Consider the following 23,408-nt stretch of genomic DNA (forward strand, 5'->3'; position numbering starts at 1 on the left):
GCATGTGTGCATTAGTAAGGAACTAGACAGAAAGATTCATTAATAAAAGAAAATGGGTCTCGAGGGCTGGTGGGCAGCTACCCAGCTTGAGCAGCTTACCCAGCATGCCACAGGAGGTGCTGTCTGGCTCCCTGACTGGTTCTCAGGAAGCATGATGGCTGTGATGTTCACCTCTCCTTTGAACCATGAAGTGAAAAGGCATGACACCCAATGGAAGAGAAAGGGAAATAGAAAACCAAAAGATGCACTAAAGACTGAAACGTTGAGAAACTTTACAAAGCAAACTAAAGTCTGTGAACTCAACGGATGCTGACATTCTCATATCAACATAATCTTTGGAGTAGATATTTCACCCTTGCTAATCAAAGTAAGAGGCATGTTTGAGCCAAGCTCAGCACTCTGTGTTTAAATAACAGTATTAATGAAGGAAAGCCACAGAGAACAGTAGAGAAAGACCAGTCATCATCAACAACAGAAGAGCACTCAAGTTAAGTATAGAATTTTATTTTTTTTGGAACAATGTCTTTACAAAGTCTTAACTTTGCAACAATTTAATCTTGCCTTTCTTAAAAAGTATTTTTTTTGGGGGGGGGGGGGGGGGATGGTGTATGTTATGCCACATTTTTAACTGTAGTGCATATGTAGTGCATGTAGTGTATATTTATACTGTATGTATATTTAAATATACACACATACATATATATATATATATATATATATATATATATATATATATATATATATATATATATATATATATATTTGCACTACAGTGTGTGTATATATATATATATATATATATATATATATATATATATATGTATATGTATGTGTCTATTTAAATATACATACAGTATAAATATACACAGAACACACAAATATTATGTGAACTAACTTATTGTGGATGTAATTAATTGTGATTAACAATTTCACATCTCTAGTCTGTATAGATAGTTATTTTTTTTATTCTTTTTATATGTTAAATTTAGTTTTTTTCCAATTAAATTTTTACTCCTGCAAAGTTATGTAGTGCCAAGATAAACAAGTTATTATAAAAGTTATTATAAAGTTATTATAAAAAAATTGCAATTAAGTAGCTCACACACACACAAAAAAGTGAAGGTAGTTTCAAAAGATTGATTAGGAATTACAAACAAAAGAATATATTTTAAATAATATACCCAGAGAAATTGTTTACAGGTTGGTCAGAATTCTTATGGTTTATCAAATTTTAGATTGAAATACATAAATAAATTCTCTTTTACAAGTGCGAATGTGGAAATTCTGTATTTTCTGAGTTTTACTTAATGTGGCGATAAGACAACAGGTGTAATGAAGTCTGCCATAGAAGTATTTCTTATTATAGCTATTTTGCTTCTAGATTTAGCAACAGTAGGGTCTACTAAAGAAAAGAAAAAATGTAAGTAAATGCATAATTAACAAACTTCTTATTTCTGTAACTGTTTAATCACTGTGTAAAATTGTGTCATGTGATTAGTGTTCATTGGAAACTTGACAAACACATTTATCCTGTAATCTGAGTATAATTTTTGTAGGCATCACTTTACAAACAAAAAAACGTAAGGAACTTAAATAGACAGATGAGATAGAAAATCGGAACAAAGAATATCGACAAACAACTAGAGTGAAAGAACGAGAGAGAGAAATGACGAACCAAGGCTATTTTTCATGTTTTGAGGTGCTGCGGGGACATGATGCAGACAACTTTAAATTGATAGGGAGTTCTCTGCAGGATTACGTAACCCTCTCTGGCATTTCCTTTCTTTCACCTTCATTCATTTGTATTCTTGGTTTTTTCGTGAGCCTGTGTCTGACCCTTTGCCTTTTATACTCTAAAGCATACAGGTGCCCCAGAGCTGCAATTTACCTCTGCTTACGTCTCTGGTTCCTCAGCCTTCTTCTCCTGTTTCCCACCACTTCTCAAGTCAAAACCATCATCCGTTTCCAGAAGATCCAGAACATGTGAATGAAGCTTTGCATTCACAAACTGTGTGAAGCATTTTTGGAGTTATACCATGTGCCAAAACTAACCACTAATAGTGACACTACTGCCTATATATGTACGTATATATTAGGGCCGGGACTTTAACGCGTTAATTGAGATTAATTAATTACCCAAAAAATAACGCGTTAACTAAGATTAATTAATTACAGAAAAAAAATTCCCGCATTTTTAATAACGTATTTTTGCACCGCGGAACGTTTCTCACTGGATGCGTTTCGACGGACCGATTATACTGAAGCACCAACTAGCGTTCGCATATCACTGCAGCACATCGACAAGCCTCAAGTATCATCTCAACGCAAAACATATAGCAGCTAGCGTGGACGTGAACTATGTATTATTTTGTTGGTGCAACTGGCAGTTTATGTTGAACTGGCAGTCTTTATTGTTTTGGCCAAGGTTATTGAGAGTTGGACTTAGTATGTTATGGCCTCTGAAGCAACAGAGAGATGTTTTCTAATAGTCAGTGTTTCCAATGTTCTGAATGTAATTGACTGTCTTGTGTTTTACTTAAAAAACAGTTTACAGAAGGTTCCAGCACCTATAAGCTTCCTGAATTTCTGAAATGTACTATTTCTAAATTGTTTCTAAATATGCTATTGCTACACTTAATGGCAAAAATTGCACTGGTCTGCTAGACTTGGTTGAACAAAAATAAACAATATTTTGTTGCTTAAGCTTATGTATTCAGTCATTATTCAATGGTATACTATAAATCCATGTGAAAAAAATTACTTCTCACTGTTCTCAGGTCAAATATTTATATGCGATTAAAATGCGATTAATTTTGATTAATTAATTACAAAGCCTCTAATTAATTAGATTAATTTTTTTAATCGAGTCCCGGCCCTAATATGTATATATATATATATATTTTTTTTTTTGAAAAGGGGTGTAATGGTCTAATGCTACATTTGGGAACTGGGAGATCTGATTCATTTTAGATTGATTCTGTTCATTCAAGTGACTTGTGGTTCACATGTACCATCCGAACATCCGAACCATCAGTTTGTTTGAATACACCTGTTAAGGGGTGGGATATATTTTGTAGCAAGTGAACAGCCAGTTTGGGAATTTCATGTTTTGGAAGCAGTAAAAAGAACTGACTTTGATAAGGGGCCAAATGGTGATGGCTGGACGACTGGAGCCACTTCAAAATGGCAAGTCTTCTTGGAGTTCCTGATATGCGGTGGTTTGTAGCTACCAGCACCAGGGTCATGGGCACACTGATGTACTTGGAGAGTGAATGCTAGCCATCTGGTCTGATGACCCAGAGCTACTGTAGATCAAATTGCTGAAAAACTTAATCCTGGACATGATAGCAATGTGTCAGAACACACAGTGCATCATAGCTTGCTGCATGTGGAGCTGCGTAGTTGCCGACCTGTCAGAGTGCCCATGATGACCCCTGTCTGCCGCCAAAAGCACCTACAATGGGCTCATAAGCATCAGAAATAGACCATGGAGGATGGGTGGCTGGGTGTGTGTTGTTTAACTGGTGAAGAGATGGCAGCAGATGCATTATGGGAAGAAGGCAGGCCGATGGAGGCAATGTTATGCTGTGGCCAGTGTCTTGCTAGAAAACCTTTGCTCCTGGCAATCATGTGGATATTACTTTGACATGTACGACCTACATAAATAGTATTGCAGATCATGACCCTGTGGTGTTCCCTGATGGCAGTGGGCTCTTTCAGCAGGTTAATGCACCGTGCCCCCCTACAGATATTGTTCAGGAATGGTTTGAAGGAACATGACGAAGAGTTCAAGGTGTTGCCTTGGTCTACAAATTCCCCAGATCTCAATCCGACTGAGCATCAATGAGATGTGCTGAACCAACAAATCTGACCCATGTTTAGGTCCCACCTCGCAACTTGCAGGATTTACTGTGTATATATAAAACAGATTGTAGACGGCAACTTTTCTTTAGCTGAGACAGTATTTTAACAAGTTTGTGGATAGCTTGTAGTTTGGAATGCTTCAGTTTCAAAGCAGCTTTCCAAACACTTCTAACACTGCTAACGTTTCATTTTTCAGAATGTCCCCATGTCTGTTTCGCCCTCTGTGCTTTGTGGAATATGTAATTACGTAAAGTGGTTGGAAGCCTTTCATCATGCCGTTAAAAGTCATTTCTGTTTTTAGTCTTTACTTTATTTTTTGATTTGTCATTTGACTCTTGCTTCAGATGGAAGGCCATAGAATGCGAGAGATTCATTATTCAATAAAATTCCCGGGCACACGCAGATGGAAGGAGGCAGGAGAACATGCCATTTGGCCATTTCCTCATAAAACCTTAATTCATCTCATTTATTATTCCTACAAGATTTATCTTGGTTAGTCTTGGGTTTGTGCCCATAATAAACTGTGAAACAAGACATGGGAAGCAAGAAAATGTTCTGTTTGACAAGCTTGGGGCAGATTTTGTGATTGACTGATTGAACATCTCATGACTGGAGTATATACATATTTGTAGTGGAGTTCAAAATTCTTAGAAAACATTGAGAATCTAGAAATGAACAATGTCTATGGAATTAGAATAAAAGGGAAACATATAACTAAATACTAAAGAAAAACCTTGCTCCACTAAGCAGATTTGTGATATGATCATTTGAACTCATTTGGACAAAACGTCAGATTTTCTTGCTTCCACTAAAGCACAAGATGCTCTTTGGAACATTCTCAAATCATGCTGGAGAACATGGATCATCTCCCAAATGAGTCTATTCCAGTATAATCATAGAGAGACATTTTTGCTGGCGATTTCAGACATTTTATCTCTATACTGTGTGTCATTAAAAATGGAAAACCATGACATCAAGGACCTCATGGTGGGAAAATATGGAAGACACGCTTATAAGACCGCTCTTTGCTTAAAAGGTCACGCTTCATTCACTTCTTGAGGCTGACTGAAAAAAAGAGGGGATTTGCTCCTCCTCCGTCATTGTCACCTCTGGTATTAATTTGTCAGATACGCTTTGTCACATGTTTGACAGTTGTCAGCAATATTACACCTAAGATAGAAAGACAGTATCACTCTAGTAAATGGTGACAAACTTGGGTTCATTACATTTCCATGTAGCAGCTGTCATAGCAACTCATTCTCAGCTTCACGTTTTACGTCTAATCCTGTCAGGGTGCGTCTATGTTAAGAGATAACCCATGCAGGCGACGGGTGTCATTATCATGTACGCAGTATCAGTGTAAAGTTTGCTAAAGTGTTAAAGTTACCCACACAACAAAATGCCCTTGGAGAGCCAGGTGTATTCGTTTACAGATGAAGTTCATCTTTGTTTTTATTTGAGAACACAGCATTTAGAAGATGGCAGGTTGATAGTAGTTGATGGTGGTTCTGTCAAAACCTCATTATGTCAGCAGAGGGCACTCTCAGTGGAATTTGAAATCACATCTACATCGTTTGATCTGTCTTTGATCTCTTAATGCACTCACTGAATATGCATCCTAATCCTGAACTTCTGTCTCTCTAATGAAATGTTTGTTTTACCCAGAATGTGAATCTGTGCATAAAATTATAAATACATGGGTTTACCATTGCTTCATCCACTTGTTTCCCGTTTCCCTTTCCCCACCCTGAAGTTGATTCTGTGTCTTTGAAATGTATATTATAGCGGTAAATTGAGAGAAAGAGAAGAGTTGTGTTCTAAAGTATCTGCTTTGAAATCATTCTGAAATCAGAGAAATATGGGTGCTTATTTTACTCCAAATGATTGCAACATCAAATGACTGTGACCGAAGTAGTTCCCAACCATGTTCCTGGAGCTCGCCAATACTGTACATTTTGCATGTCTCCTTAATCAAAATCACCTGATTCATCTCATTAGTAGAGGATCCAGTGTGAAATGGTTGTGTCAGACAAAGGAGAGATGCAAATTATGCAGGATCCAGGACCGTGCCCACACTGATTTAATCAACAAAATTAGACCAAAATATGCATCGTGAAAATCATGACATGATTGTTGATCAAATATATATTTACAGAAGCACGATCTCTCCGCTTGAGCTGCAAGAACTGAACACAGGCCATGAATGTGCAGGCAATGAAGTCAATGAACATGTTAATTCTTGATGCATAATTATGTTTACACTATGTAAAATGAACTGAAATGAATATGATATAGACAAAATATGACAAAATATTGACTACACACACTGTAAAGATAAAAAAAAAGTTTTTTTTTACACACACAAAAATACTGCAATGCCACTTCATTGTAATTATTTTTACATTTACTAGCAATTCTTAAGGTAAAATTGTTAAGACATTAAGATTCAAAATTCAAGATTCAAGTTTGTATTTGTCACACACACAGTTATTTACAGACTTGCAGTGAAATGTAAACCTGGTCAGCTACTAAATATTTAAATAGATAAAATATACATTATTAAGCGAAATGTGCAAGAACAGGAAGTTCACATATGTAAGTAAAATATAAAATAGTAATAGTAATAGATGAATGTTTAAAAACTGGATGTACAAGTACAAGTAAATCCTACCCCATGTTGTTTTCAGTGTAAATTTAACATGGTAGTTCATCACAAAAATATGCCACATTCACAGCAGCAGAATACGGTTGGCATTTCTGTATTTGAACCAGTAATACAGTTGCATTCACACATATCTCAGATATTTACTGAAGTGACAACTGCATTCTGTGATCGAACTCACACCCATACATTTCAGGACTCGCAACTGCTGCTGTGTGATCGGAACTGTCATGGTATATTATCTGCACACATGTGTCTAGGTTCTTGCTGGCTTTCATTGTGTGGTTTCAGTAACTGACGTTTTTGAAGTTTTGAGTTCAGTCACAGTCCTCCGCCGAAGTCCTCCTCATTTTTTGGTCTGTGCACGACTCATGCTCCACTCTTTACTGAGGTGTAAAAGCTGTTGCTGGTTATTTAACTGCATTGTTTTGGGGGTGAACTATCCTTTTAAAGGGCATTTGCAAGCATTTATAAGATGTGTTCTCTTACAGACAGGTTCATAGGAAGCAATGGCCTTTTGTCCTGCTGGTCTCTTGCCTTTACACACAAAGACTATTGTGCCAGGACTTTGACCTTTCAGCTCTTGTTGTTTTTGTTTATTACCTCAAGCCTTCACGAACATACCAAGAAAGAAGCTCTTGTGTTCTTTGAAGCCAGCCAACACTGAGTCTGTCTACTGTCTAACAACTAGGTCACTTCATAAGAATTGATAAGTGTGTTAATGAATGGGCTACACTTTCTCATCACGAGAGGCTGTGGCGGGGGTTAATGAGGGGAGAGGCTGCTTTCAGCCCCAGCTCTGTCCAGCTGGATGTTCTGCATGCCGAGAGGTGACATCGATCTCAGAGAAATCTTATTACATGCTCCAGACACTGTCTGCAAATGTTTTAGCACTGAACCGAGGGAGGAGGCGAGAAAGTTTCAGAATTTGATGTTGTTGAAATGGAAGTGATGATGTGTCTAAAGAATGCATCCGAGTTCTAAACAATGTTCGAATCTACTTTTTCTTTTAATTTCATCAGCTTTTCACTGTAAATGGAAGCTGCGGCGAATGACCTTTAAATGACCTTGTGCAGTTGATCCCGGTTCAGTGTTAACAAGCCAGATTTTAGACAGAGTCATATGTTTTGTCATCTTATATGCACACTGCTGTTCATTTATTATACTGTCAGAGCCCCTTCATCAAGGCTCCCGAAGAAGAAAATGCCTTCTGAAGTATCTGAAAACACATTTATTTCAATTGTCTGCAAACAGAGTTCAAATTGACATTTTCCGATTATATATTTTAATATATTATTATGTTTTTTTTTTAGTATAATGGCAATTTAATAATTAAATTTAATATTTCAAGATAGAATGTCTATTTTACTAATGGTGTAGGATTACTATAAAACAATTGTCCCTCAGAAATTGATTGGAAATTATTAAATAAAATGTGACATATTGACGTAGAAAGACTAAATTAGTATTTTCATTAATGTTTTATTTTAAATACATATTTATGTATTTTACAACTTTTTATTTTATTAAAAGCAGCAAACAGAAATCAGAAAGGCATGGAAACTGATCCAAGACAAAAAGAAAAAGAAAAAAAGTTTAATAAAATAAAATAAAATAAATCAACCCCTAGACATAAAAGTGCCTAAAGTTGAATAAAAATGCTTAGATGTAAAGTTTTCCCAACAGTTGCCAGTGTTGATTAGACTGTAAATTATTGACCAGTTAGTCTACAGCCATGATTAATGCTATAACTTAAGAAAAATAAATAAGACAAATGCCTGTCCATCTATAAAATGATAAAATTGCATGTAATTTAACAATGTGCTGTGGTCGACATGTTAATTTACTTAAAAATTAAAAATAATAAATAAAGAATAATAATAATAATAATTAATGTGTGTAGATAGCACTCACAGTACACTCTTGGTTCCGCTGATTTCTCCAGCAGTCGTATTTACATTGTTTAGTATGGTAAAGGCAATCTCACAAGAGACAGATGTACAGTCATTTAATTCTAAAAACAACTTTCTGCATGTGACACGTACCAGCATGGGCCTAGTGTTTGGGACATACACCAGAGCTGGGTGCTGAAAACAGGATCTTGGGTCTGTAAGACAACCCTCCTGCAGCTGACTCTGACTTTCTCTCTCTCTCAGGGGATAAAGGTTTAGACTGGTATCAAATGATGTGTAAAGCACTCACACCCGTCTTCCCTCCGTCTTTTTGTCCTTCCCATCCACTTTTTTGTCTGTTTTCTAGCAGACATATATGTTTACCCCACTGCCTCTGCCGCAGGCGACCAAATAAGTGTCAAAGACAGAGATGGATTTTGAAGTCAAATGTCTAGATGAAGTACTACTGTCTCCCACCAAGGGGAAATTACTGCAGCGTTTCGACCTCTTGCACAACTTCTGACAGACTTACATCATGACTTTTTGTCAAAATGTCTGTCGTGGCATGCTGTATGGAAGTAAAATAATGACAAATGTCTTTGAAACAAAAAAGCATGCTGAATAGCACTAACTGAAAAGAATATGCATTGCATTAACAGTACTTGCATTTTAATGCCTTGTATTTCCAAGGATTCCATTTTTAGGTCCTGAAATTTAACATAGTTGTTCGTTTCAGCTGTGAATATTTCAATTAAAAATATTTCACACACCTTTTCATAATTAAAAAAACAATAATTCATATTCACGTTCCAGAATTCACCTCCAAAATATTCAATCGGTTTAAAAATACGATGTATAATATTCGACAGGCAAATTTCGGTCCATTTTATTTCACTTTCCAAATTCGCTTCCACAAATTCAGTGGTTAAAATTCGGCAGATAATTCGCCCTTTCACATCCGGGAGCTGCAGGAATAGCAGTAGAGCACAGAGGCATGATCTCCATCTCCTGTCAGTCGCTCACCAGCAGGTGGTGCAAGCGGCTGCTGTTTAAGACCAAAGCAACAGGTGGATTAAGTAATACAGTTACAAAAACTGATCTGCATAAATGGAGCAAGGCTAAGCTGAAGTTTTGATTATCGGGGCATGTGGAAAAGCTGATTGTGTGAATGTTAATGTTTATTTCAACATCTTTGCCTTTACCATAGACTGTATAAAGGCTGTTACCTGTAGCCTAAGCAGCATTCTCTACCATAAAGGAGATTATAATGGGATTTTACCCAACGCTGAAGTACAGAAAATACTGGGGATCCACTCACGTCACACTGCAGAGTAACGCTTCTCAATCAATTAATACTATGATATAAGACCTCAGATCTCAAATTACACTTTATTGATGATTATGCAAACTATATAGACAGTTAAGCAGATATAAAATATGAACGAACGCTCAAGGTTTCACGCGGTTTCCCTCAGAAATCTGTTAAAGAAAATAAAACTGGCTCAGCGCACTAACAGCGATTACATTTACATTATTCACTTAGCAGACGCTTTTATCCAAGTCACTTAATAAGAAAAACTCTGTGTTAAACTTTAACGTAAAAAAAATAACGTCTTTTATTGCCTCAAGATATTAAATCGGCATCTGATTAATACAATATATTACTGTATATTATGTACATTTCAGCAGATGAGCACAGAAATGAGCCCCACAAAAAAAAAGTTTCACCAAATAATTTTTTTTTTCGTAAAAAGAAAACCAAGCGCAGTAGTTTTATGTTTGATATTTGCTGTCTATTCGCCTAAGCTGCTTTAGGGACCATCCGCAAATTTACCTCAAAATGAAACGTAGTACAATATTAAATTCAAATTAATCAGTTTACACTAAATTAATTATTAACTCAAACTGACTAAATATATATGGCCAATAACTTATTTCTCTTTGTATGGACACTACACAAATATTGTTTAAGAAAAAAATAGTAAGTCAGTCTTGTATCTAGCAATGTACAACAACTGGAAAACCTTTTCCAGGGATCTTTAATATGTAAATAATTGTATACTGTAAATATATGAAGGGAGGTACAGGCAAAATCTCACCTGTAGATAATCACTATGAGAAACACAAGATTTAGAATTTGACAGTACGTTATTTAAATTTTTTTATTAAAACACATTGGACCTTTTAACCCAGTCAGTGGAATTGTCAGATGGTCCCTTAGGTCCCTGCTCTCTCCATGAAGACGCCTAGTTTTTTTTTTCCACGCGTTTTTAAGCGCGATATGTGAAAAGCCCCTTACACGTCATTGGGGAATCCTGGAGTGTGACGTGAGGGGATGTAATGTTAGTTCTGTACTTCAGCGTTGGGTAAAATCCCATTATAATCTCCTTTATGGTAGAGAATGTTGCTTAGGCTACAGGTAACAGCCTTTATACAGTCTATGGTAAAGGCAAAGATGTTGAAATAAACATTCACATTCACACAATCAGCTTTTCCACATGCCCCGATAATCAAAACTTCAGCTTAGCGCTTGCTCCATTTATGCAGATCAGTTTTTGTAACTGTATTACTTAATCCACCTGTTGCTTTGGTCTTAAACAGCAGCCGCTTGCACCACCTGCTGGTGAGCGACTGACAGGAGATGGAGATCATGCCTCTGTGCTCTACTGCTATTCCTGCAGCTCCCGGATGTGAAAGGGCGAATTATCTGCCGAATTTTAACCACTGAATTTGTGGAAGCGAATTTGGAAAGTGAAATAAAATGGACCGAAATTTGCCTGTCGAATATTATACATCGTATTTTTAAACCGATTGAATATTTTGGAGGTGAATTCTGGAACGTTAATATGAATTATTGATTTTTTAATTATGAAAAGGTGTGTGAAATATTTTTAATTGAAATATTCACAGCTGAAACGAACAACTATGTTAAATTTCAGGACCTAAAAATGGAATCCTTGGAAATACAAGGCATTAAAATGCAAGTACTGTTAATGCAATGCATATTCTTTTCAGTTAGTGCTATTCAGCATGCTTTTTTGTTTCAAAGACATTTGTCATTATTTTACTTCCATAATGCTGTTAGGTTAAACAAGTTATGTCTCTATAAATAGGTAAGACTAAAAAAATGGATGGATTACTTTAGTCATTTTAATAAACCCTTTAAAGCCAAACACAAACACATAGTTAAGTCTAAATTAAATAACTGTAAAGCTATATTAAATGACAAGCCTCCTGCTTCTCAAAGTCAGACGGTATTCAATCTATATTAATGTATTAAGCTATGATTCATGCAGTGGAAATAATATGACTACTTATTTATTAATTTTATTACTGGCTCTATTGAGTCCTCTTGAATAATTACTTTATTAGAGATACTTTGTCTTGTCTTGTCTGCAAAAGTGAGATGAGGAAACCATGGATCATATATATAATGTATACAAATTACTAAAACATACTAATATATAATATATAGTACAGAAGAAAAACTGGCCATCATACACCAAACGACTGAGGATCACAGACTACCAGACTTTACAGTTGTTCTGATCACAACAAACTCGGGTAAAAATGTGCGCCTTGTTGTTAGGAGATGCATGACAAATGAAAACAGTAACTGTGGCCATTTCTCAATCCCAGTTTGAGTACGCAAAGTTCGGACTTGAGTCCTTGGTGATTCAGACTTTGCAAGTTAGACTCTGATAGAAGTCGGTGATGTAAATTTTCAAATAGGCGATATCGTTATTAATAAAACGCAGATATGAGATTTAAACAACCACATTCTCTCCTGAAATATTCTTAGAACTGCATTTCATGACACAATAACAGTAATATTTTGAAAATTATGCGGGTTATGGTGTGAAATGCATTCTGAGATACCTGGCTGCCTCAAATTCGCACAAGTCACCTCTGGAATGCGACCTATGAATGCAACCTTTTTCACAGGAATTCGGAGGATGCATGAGGTGTATACTTCGCTGCTACAGATAACCTTTGTGTCATTGTAACCACCCTGTTTAATTTTTTCAAAAAAATGCCAGCGCCGACAGATTGAAGCACAGATTTGGTGTTTACAATTTACCTTAAAGGCCGTTCACACCAAGCACGATAACTATAAAGATAACGATAAAGATATAGTTCTAAAAATCGTTCTCAATATTAAAGAATAGCAGAGTGCACACTACAACTATAACGATAAAGGCATAGAGAAACGGTATCGTTGGAATCATTTTCAGAACGTTTTTTTTTTTCCAGGTGATGAACGATATAAAAATTGACATCCAATCAGAATCCATCCTGCTGTAACGAGCTCGAGGATTTAAAGCGGCAGACGCACGTGTGCTCATAATAAACAGACGATATCGTTTGCTGGTGTGGATGCTAATATCGTTATCTTTATAGTTATCTTTATAGTTATCGTTCTTGGTGTGAACGGGGCTTAAATCAACTTACCTTACAGTTTAAAAACAGATACCCGATGCTTCCTGTTTCCTTTACATCCCGTCCTATGAATACCGTCTCATTTAATTCTAGGTTGAGGACACTTCGTGTAAGCATTCTTCAGAGGATGTGACCTCCGGAGGGCTCAGCCTTCTAAATGAGACACAGCTAATGTGTCCTAAAATCCACTCAAAATACCAAACATGTTAGACATCCTCCGCCTGAAGCTAAAAAATCTGTGTCCATGAGCATCATACACTATGCAATTTTCTATGAAATCTGTCAAGTCAAATCTGCAGACTGCTCTGACATTCAGCAACTAGCGTCAACTTCTCCAGTCTATAAACTGGCAGAAAATCAGGGCAAATGTCATGTAGTGTATTCTAGCCTTGAATGAGACAAAAACCCAATAGATTTTGCAGGCAGAATTCTGCAAAAATACAGCAGAAAACAAACACCAGATAATATCTGCAGAAAGTTTTGGCTGCGACCTCTTAAGGGCAAACAAACATTGTTTTCTTTTAGAATAAGACGAATTGCACATAATAAAATCAGGGACATTTATTAGGAGAGTAATTAGAGTCCATTTTTATATCTGGTTTTCTTTTGTACTCCTGGCGGAAATGACAACAAAAGGAGGGAAATTGAAATAAAACACTCCATAACCAAATACCTGACTACCATGGCCAACCCTGAACTTAAACTCCGGACTGTTTACAGACTCAGCAAACATAGACACAAAGAAAGCCAGACACAGACAGTCCTCGCTGTTGAAGGAGAACATGCTGTGCTCCTGCTGCACACAAAATGAGATGGAAACACAACTGCACTTTTGAACCTCACGCACTACACATAAATCAGCAACATATTCAATCCTCCCTTATGCAAACCACTATAAAGAGCATTTATTGTGCACGTATATATAATGTTTACTAAGGCTTTGTCAGCGTGACCCAGTTTATCATGTCAGTAAAGCACATTTTAATCTTGAATCTTGAGAGAGAGGAGACAATATATACATTAACATAAATCAGATATATCTAATTTACAATAAAATGTAGATCATTTAATACATGTAATCACAGTGCTGGGTATTAAGTGATTACATGTAATCTGGATAACATAATCAGATAAAAAAAATAAGTAATTAGATTATAATACATTTTAAAATGCTCATATTCAGATTACTTTGTATATAGAAAATGTGATTACATAATATTCACACAATGGCAGGTTTATCATAATTTGAATCAGCATAATTCCTTTTTTTTAAATTGTATCACTTTTATACATTTGGAAAGTCTTCCAGCTTTTTGCGAACTCACATAGCATATAAAGAGTTTTTCAGTTCTGTTTAAATTTTTCTGTTCTCTTTTGCATTGATTGTCCTGTTCCTACAGGCTGAGTTACAGAAGATGAAGCAACAGGCTCAGGAGACGAAGCAGCTCATTGAGAAACAGGAGGCAGAGGAACGCGAGCTGCTGAAGATCATAGCAGAGGCTGATGCTGAGAGGATCCGGCAGAAAAAAGAGCTTGATCAGGTACAGACAGGTGGAAGGTGTCTGCATGTCCTTGTGTTCCTTCTTCAATAGGCTGCTTTCGCTAGCTGTGAAAAAGACAGTTCACTCAAAAGTCATTAGATCTGGAATCTCACTTCTGAGGAAGTCCAGCGGGAACAGGGTCAACCTCTCTTTAAAATAGCAAAAGGAAATTGAGTCAGTGGGGAGGCCTAAATTGGTCTTGGCATTTTGAAACATTTAGAGCTTCTGATCTCAGTTGAGTCAGAAGTCTAAGATGATTAACTAGCCGACCAGAAAAATCATTCAATAGTAGGCACTGATGTGACATTTGTCTGACTCTGAATCTATTACATTTATAAAGACAGCAACCTGAATATGCATCATATGATGAACATATTTTCAATTACTGATTAAAGGGGGAGGTCTAAAATGTCTAAGTGATGTCTGGAGAATGCTTTTAAGTTAAAAAAAAAACTCTTTAAAAGCATTTCCTTTAAAATATATTAATCATTTTGCCATAATGTTTTATTATTATGTCTCTTTAAAAGTAGTGATGTTGTTTGAAAGTATTAATAACAAAAATATATGAAACCAATATGAGTACAAAGATGTCTTTTCTCCGATATCCCTGTTTGTCTCTTAGCTGAATTAAATTTACATGTGTATATAGCTTTAAATATAGGCTTGAATATTAGCTTTATTAACTGCATACATTTTTTTTTTTACACATTAAGTAAAAGTAAGGCAATTGGGTCACTATTAGAGATCATAAAGTGAATCTAATGTTAATATCTTGCTGCTGTACATTGCTGACATTGGTTCTTTGGTAAAGGTTAACCCATTCAAAAAGGCATTTTGTCCAAATTGCCTTTGCTGACACCAGCTTCCACACTCCTCTGGCTATCCACGCACATTAATAAAGCTTCATCGTCTGTACATCCCTGAACTCTCCAAACTCCATATTGTATACTGTCTGTCATGCAACAACTACCATGCACATACCATACAATACACATATAGCTGTACATTTCTGCGATGGAAAATTTTGTGCATACAGTGTAGTTTAGTGAAAGTTCAGAAAGAATGTCAATTTAGCATTTTACATAACATCCTTTTAGTATATATGGTGTGTACAGTAACACACACACACACAAAAATATATATATATTGTGCAGCCTTCCAGACTTTTTCCCCCTGACATTTTATTGAAATCCATTGAACTAACACCTCTAACTAAAAGACCCTAAAACCTCTTTATAATACATTTTCCCAAACCTTCACAACATTTGTCAAGTTGCCTGAAGTTTTTGGTTATTATCCTGAAAAGACCAGCATTGCTGAGTCATCAAATCTTTGCAGAAAACACTGGCCTGTATGAGTGGCCGTACAAGCCATAATTCATTCTGGCACTCTCATACACTTACTTTCTCCTTTCGCATACATATATTTCTCCTCTCACACACATACATTCTCCTTTCACATTCACATGTTTCTGCTTACATATATATATATATATACACACTCTTAAATTTTCAAAGTTTGTGTCTAAATTGCCTTCCGTTTCCACTATACTCTCTCACACGTACATTCTTCTCTTACATACACATATTTTCTTTAAACATGCATGCATTTTCTTCTTACATAAATGGATTATTCATGATATTAAATGTATACTTGCAAAATTTATAAATGTGTTTGTAAATACCTATGAATATAAGAGGAAAATGTATGAATGTGTGCACTAAAATATGTGACTCTAAGAGCAAAAATGTATGTATGTATATATGTGAAAGGAGAATATGAGTGTGTGAGAGCACCAGATTGAATTACAGTATGGCTTGTATAGCCCTTCATAGACCTGCTTTTTATAATTATAATATATAAGTGAAAGTACTTCTGATGATTTTCTCACAGATGCTTGAAGAGGTGTTAAAAGTTCCAGAAATCCAGTACCAAGCTGGTATAAAATAAAAGGAATGTATTAATTAGCTAACATGCCTTTTATCTACATTTGTGCATTGATTGCGCATGTGTTTATGTGTTTATTTACAAGGTGAGAAATGAGCGTGACCTCCTGGGGATGCAGCTGATGAAGAGAAACGAAGCACTGGCATTACTGTACGAAAAGATCAAAATCCAGCAGTCCATCATGAACAAGGGGGATATTCAGTACAATGAAAGACTGGAGGATATCAGACTCCTGAAGCTAGAGATCAAGAAGCAAAGACGAGAAAAGAACATCCTCAACAAGACCGTCTCTAATGCGGAGGACCTCAGGTAACACACAGGGCTCTAGTTTGTTGCATTATCTAATTTCTTTGCAAAGAATATGTCTGCGTATGGAAGTGTTTCAGTTTACTTTGCACACTAAGAGTAGGCTTGGTTCAGTTTCACACTAAAGCGTGTTTGACGTCAGAGGTCGATTCGCTTGGTTGGTGTGAAAGCTGTTTACGGTTTCATGTGGACTGTAATATGCTGGTGTTATGAAAGCAATCTGGCTTAATGGTGTGTAAGTTAATCACTTGTGTTGCACTTTTGAACCACTTTACAATTCATTGTCATACTTATATACACCTATTAGTTTCTTTTTTTACATCTATTGCTCAAAAACATAATGGGAGCAGGTGTTTGATCACTTTTCTGCAACACTCATGTACTCTTTAGAGGTATAATGATATAATGATTGTGCCTCAATCACAGGTACATACAGCACAAAGAGACGGAGCTAATTGAGTGCTTGTCAGATAATGCTCGTCAGTATTGACCCCCGCTAGATGTTTATTGATGTTTTTAAAAGCTGTAATTCACCACTCTCAATAACACTTTTTTCGCCCACAAAAGATGTGTGATACAAATATTTTTTAATGGAGTGCTTCGCTAAGTAAGAGTGCTGTGGAAAATGAGGGAACGCTCGAAAACACTGGCAGGTCTCGCAACTAAAGTCAAACCAGATCTAGAAGGGTTTTACTAACCCTCTGTTGGTTATTTTAGTAACACGAGGGGTGGTGGTGACCTTACATTCTCTTCCATCTCTCAAGCAAATGCAAAATCACTAAATATTCAGCGAGCCTGAATTATGTAGTGAAATTTTCATCGGCCCAAAATTTATTTAATCAAAGGTTTCTCCAGAGAACCAGCCACAGAAAGAATTTTTCTCCTCCTTCTTCTTCTTCTTCTTCTTCTTTTTTTTTCTTACATTTTAGAGATCTTTCTCAGACACTTAAATGAGCAAAAATCTCTATATACATTCAAAAATTTTAAAATAAGTGAAAACAAGTGGATGATTTATTCAAAAACACTTGATTCAGAAACAAAAAAAAAAAACTGTTTAGGAGCAAATTGAATTGTTGAATTGTTTATTCAATGACAAAAACAAGCACATTTTTACACAGCTCTGATTGATTCATGAATGAAATACGTGATTACAGCTGAATTCACAATTACATAAAACTTTTACTGTTTCTGCCATATAAATAGTTGGTAGAAATTAGTATGCAGTTCTAAATTGAACCTGTCCTTATGAGGTAGTCATTGAATAATTCACTTGAACGATTCAATTACAAAGCTAAATAATTCCAGAAGAAGACAAGCGACTGGCTTTATGGGTGAGTCTGTGAATCATTCACTCAAATGGTTCGTTGACAGCTCTAATTCATTTGTGAATAAAACAAGTGACTTGCTGAATCCCAAACCATGTTCTATCTACTACTCCAGTCAAAAGTAAATTCAAAAAGCTGAATAAATTAGTTTTCCATTGACGTACTGTTTGTTAGGATAGGACAGTATTTGGCAGAGATACAACTATTTGAAAATCTGGAATCTGAAGGTGCTTAAAAAAGTTTAAATATGGTGAAAATCGCATTTAAAGTTGAAGTTCTTAGCAATTCATATTACTGATCAAAACTTTGAACAGAAAACAGAAAATTTACAAAATTTTTTCATGGAACATGATCTTTACTTAATATCGTAATGATTTTAGGCATACAATAAAAATCAATAATATTGACCCATACAATGTATTTTTGGCTATTACTACAAATATATCTGTGCGACTTAAGACTTTGTGATCCAGGGTCACAAACAGTAAGACTAGCAAACTAGAATGTGGTTCTGAATGCAGCAATTGTCTCAATGAGTGAGTCATTGAATCATTCACTCAAATCATTTGTTCACAACTCTGATTTACTGAAGAACAATGAGTGACTTTTTGATTTATTCAAATGATTCTTTGAAAGCTTTGATTCATTTAAGAACAAAACAAGCAGCTGTCTTTACGAGTGAGTTGTTGGTCCATTCACTCAAATGATTAGTTCCAATGGCTGATCCATTCAAGAATGTAACTAACCTTGCTCTGTGAAAACTAATGAGCTTGTTCCCCTTTTTTTTTTTTTACCCCATAGTCACTTCCGTGAACTATAATTTACTACTCGCTAGTTGGCTGCAGTTGGATTGGCATTCTCAATTTAGAGACAACATTTTTGTTTCAAAAAGCATTTATCTACTAAAATGTGAGCATCACATCTTTCTTTAAATCAGTCATGTCCCTTTAGCACCCTTAACCCTAAATGGAAAATATACACGTACACGTTATTTTCCTTCCTATGCTCTGAAACATATGTGAGAATCATTGAGCTAGCAGTGAGGTTTCAGAGAGACTAGTCAGCAGCCGCTGTGCCAGATGGGTTGACTTGATGCCGAGCTTGGATGCCAAGATCTCTGCTGATGTACAAGCCTCTATGGTAAACAGGTGGCACATTTTAGTCATTATTGCTGTCATCAGTGCAGTGTAGTTCCCTCAAAGACGCTGAGTGTAGCATATCAGTGCCTGGGTGTGAAGAAATATTTCCTTTGGGCTTAAGGGTTTTTGGGAGAAGTCCATGAAAGAAAAGTCTCACAAGCAACTGACATCATTCAGTGTTTACATTTATACATTCATCCAAAGTGACTTACAAATAAGGAATGCAACAGAAATACAAAAAAACCCTGCTTACGTAGGATATGTTCTTGCATTGGAGCAGTTAGATTGAGCACAACGGAACTGAACAGAAGGTGTGCTTATTTATTCTTACTTATTTACTTAAAAAAAACTATTTCAAAAACAGGGTTTGTGGCACAAGATGCAACATAAATGACACAAATGGGATGCGTTTGCACATTTTGTGTGATTGGCTCCTATGAAATGCTTTCAGTATGTTTTTTTTTAGTACACCTGATGAGGCAGGACCAACTTTGCTCAATATTTCTAGTCAATATGAGAATCTTATATCATGCATGTTACTAGCATATTGGCTAATGTTTATTAGTAATTCTAAAGCAAATATCAGTGCTTTATTCTGCATGACCTCAAATGAATCTCAAAGGTATGGATCCCATTTCATAGAAGGATATTCAGGAATCTCAATGGAATAGATTCTTGAAACATTTCAGAATAGTCTGTATCAGTGATGCTCCAAAAAGATCCTAACAAATCCAAATGGGAGTTCATCTATTTCTGTAGAGTGACCTAAGGAGAGTTGCTGCACTGCTTTTGTCACCTACTGAAGCAGAAGGGGCTACGGTCATAACTTTGACTTGACGTCGCTGTGTCAGTTTGTCAACTCATGGGCCCCTGAACTCTTGTCAACAAGCTTGTGTCTCAGTCACAAATAATTATCTACCTCTGTGCAACTTGGCAATTAAATTGGGCTATATACAACCAAAAGTAAAGCTGTGTAAAGATGGTCAAAAACTCCTCCGGTCCATAAGAACTGCATTCAGATGCACTCAGGAAGCTGACTCCTCCCCACTTCCACTCAACAGAGACAGAGAATGATTATAATGTAAATGCAACCATTTTCTTAATAATGACAGTCAAATGAACTCTACTTCTCAAAAGAGATTGCAATCAAGGCTCATGGGGATAATGATAATGCATGCCATTTTAAATCATACATAGATACATGCTCAGACTTTTCACACAAGGTCATCCTGTATCATCACAAGGCACTTAAATCGGCTATAAGAGAAATAAATTACAAATGAGTGATTACACATGCATTCTTCTCATAAGGGTTGTGACCTTCCGATGAAGATTAAAAACGGTAGAACTATAGGGCTGTGCAATTGCCAGAATAATTAATAGAGATTGTGGCTACTTTGATTAACAAAAAGTGAAAAATGATGACTGCATTCAGAGCTTTACATTGTGTTTGTTTCAATGCCCACTGTGTTCATAAATGCAGTGTTGATTGGAAGCATGTTTATTAGCCACAGATTTATAAATGACTGGATTAGTCATCAGGTGGTGAAGTAACCAGAAGTGTTTGAACAGCCATATTGCCATTCCCTACTCACAGAAAGCATCATTGCCAGACAGCCAAAACCATATTATTAGCTTATCAGTTGCACAGGTTTAGTTTTTAGTATGTATGTATTTAAATTAATTGTTACTTACAGATGGTATCTATAATGTTTCTGGTCTTTTTGGGCATGATAAGCGGCATTCAAATCGTTAAGATGGTGTTTGTCTGCTGCGTACTGGATGACACAGGTAATTGACAACACAAATAAATGTACATAATAATGCAGGAAAACCATGAACATCTGGTATTAGTGGCAGAATCTGATTTGAATAAACAATAAATACAAGCCTCTTTGATACTATATTACACTATTGTATTGAAATTAGATGTCTACCATGCGTCATCTTGGATATAAGCTTCATGTTTGTAAGTCCATATGCAGTAAGTGTTATTTCTCTGAGTAAGTTATGATGCATGTAGTTTATTTCCAGATTGAGCGACATCTAAAGTACTTCATATACCCCAAGCTCAAATTCTATGGCCTGAGAATTATAATTTCCATAAGAATAAAGTGTTATCTATGCTGTTGGATGTATTTGAATTTAACAAACATTTAAATCATAAACTGCTTCAACATGCATGCTATTAAAGAAAGCATTGTTGAAGCATTCGCAGGTAGCCCAGTGTATGAATACAAAACAATATTACAACACAACTGTAGATGCATATATTAGAAAGTATCTTAATTTTGATGTGAAAATTAGCACTTTGAGTGGTGCGGTAGCTAGTGATATTAGCCTTTCAGTCTTAAGATTCATTTTAATGAATAGGTTCATTCAGATGGCTCATGTACATAAAGTAGTTTGAAAAACGATTCATTTCATTTGAACCATGTGTGGCATTTTACATCTTAGTTTTAAAGTAGCACACCAGATGTGCTCTTATTGTTGCATGTACAGTATGGTGCTGTTTTTTACTTATCTGTTTTTCAGTAAATGAGACCATGATCATTTATGCCATAATGAACTAAATTCTGTTGCATTTTTCTGAAATATTCATTAGAAGATTAAAACCACAGAGTGAAATGAACAATACAGAGCATGGACCAATGATGTGAAAGTGTGTGTTTGTGTGTATGATTTGTTCTTTGATCCAGCTTTGAACCAAATTGTTGTGCTGTGTGTTTGTCTGCTGTAATGAAGAGGTCTTTCCATTTCAAATGATTTCAAAGAGCCTATACTCCAAATAAATTATGTTTGCCTAACTCGGCCTGAAATCACGGGGTTACCCTTAGGTGCACTTCATGTCAATTAAAACATGAGCTTACATGAGCATTAGTACATTCTCTACAGCTCTCAAACTTTTTTCCTCTCCATTCCCCGTTTTTATTGCATTAGAGGAACATTATATAATTGGTTTTCTGAAATAAGGTCAGAAATAGAAAGAATGAGAGAGAGAGAGAGAGAGAGAGAGAGACTAGGACGGATGGACCTTACCTTTGACATATTAGCTCACTGCTGCACATTTTCCGGACAGAGGCCTTGGACTTTATCAGCTCTTGTTTTATATGTGTACTGCCGTAGGCACCTTTCTGTAACTGCTTTCTTTTTTTCTCTCTTACTCCATCTTTGTCTCCCTTTGGTGCCCACTAGCGCTTGTCCTCCATCCTTTCTACTTTTATTACTCTATTTCCTCTCTTAAGCGTGAACATTTGTGGTTTAGCGGTCAGTATATCATTGAACTATGTAATTTTCTACAAATTAAAAATGGAGAAAAAATGTTTTTGTGTGTGTGTGTGTGTGTGTGTGTCGATCATAGCAAATGTGAACTGTGATCAAAAATGGAACATCATACTCTGTCATACTACTCGAAAGTACATTTAGTCTAGATTGCACACTAGGGTGGCACGGTGCTAAAAAGTACCACAGTTCCCATAAATTAATTGAATATTAATATTAATAATAATGTAAGTTATAACAATTGTTTGTTCAATTCCCTGCTTCAGGGAAAATGTGCTTCTGCTGTGATTAGTATGAAAAATGACAAACGTTACAACAATTTGTCAACATTTAATGAGATCCATGTCTGGTAATTCAACTCCATGTTTTATTAACCTCTGGTTGGACTAGGTGAAGCATACGGAGCAGAACCACATGTTCCTCCCCTCCTCTTGCTCATTAGGAAGCTGGAAACTTAAAAGCAGTTGACTGGCAACATGAATTCCCAGCAGATCAGCATGAATATTTCATAAGAATTAAATAAACGTTCCTAAAGCATTGTCTAACTGCTAGCTGCGTTACCTTAAGCTTTATTTGTAACATGCTATAATAGTCATAATACTGTAGTACTTTCCTCAATCAAACTTGAAAATACAGTCCCTCAGATTAATAGAGGTTTTATGTCATACAGTCTTTACACATGTTTCTGGTAACACTTTAGAATAGGGAACACATTTTCACTATTAACTAAGAGTTTCCCTGAAATAAACTCTTGTAAATGCTGATTATTAATAGTTAGTAGGGTAAGTTGTTAAGTTTAGGTATTGAGGTGGATTAATGGATCTAAAATGCAGTCTTGCAGAATAAGGCATTAATATGTGCTTTATAAGTACTAATAAACAGCCAGTATGCTAGTAACATGCAAGCTAAATAAGCAACTAATAATAGCCAAAATTTGGACAATAGAGAGATTGGAAAAATGTTGCCCTGTCTGATGAGGTAGTTTTTTCTGCAGCAGCATTCAGATGGTA

The 23,408-nt window shown here is 35.9% G+C and overlaps 1 protein-coding gene across 1 annotated transcript in view; it reads left to right on the forward strand.

The window, feature by feature from the left end:
• LOC113109067 (cilia- and flagella-associated protein 58-like) overlaps positions 1-23,408 on the forward strand; it is a 47,193-nt gene that overhangs the window by 19,151 nt on the left and 4,634 nt on the right. The window contains exons 12-13 of the mRNA XM_026272605.1: positions 14,259-14,399; positions 16,432-16,655. Coding sequence (XP_026128390.1) covers positions 14,259-14,399; positions 16,432-16,655 — 365 coding nt within the window. The remainder of the gene's footprint in view (positions 1-14,258; positions 14,400-16,431; positions 16,656-23,408) is intronic.

The sequence above is a fragment of the Carassius auratus genome, chromosome 1 (assembly GCF_003368295.1).
Source record: "Carassius auratus strain Wakin chromosome 1, ASM336829v1, whole genome shotgun sequence".
NCBI classification, from domain to species: domain Eukaryota; kingdom Metazoa; phylum Chordata; class Actinopteri; order Cypriniformes; family Cyprinidae; genus Carassius; species Carassius auratus.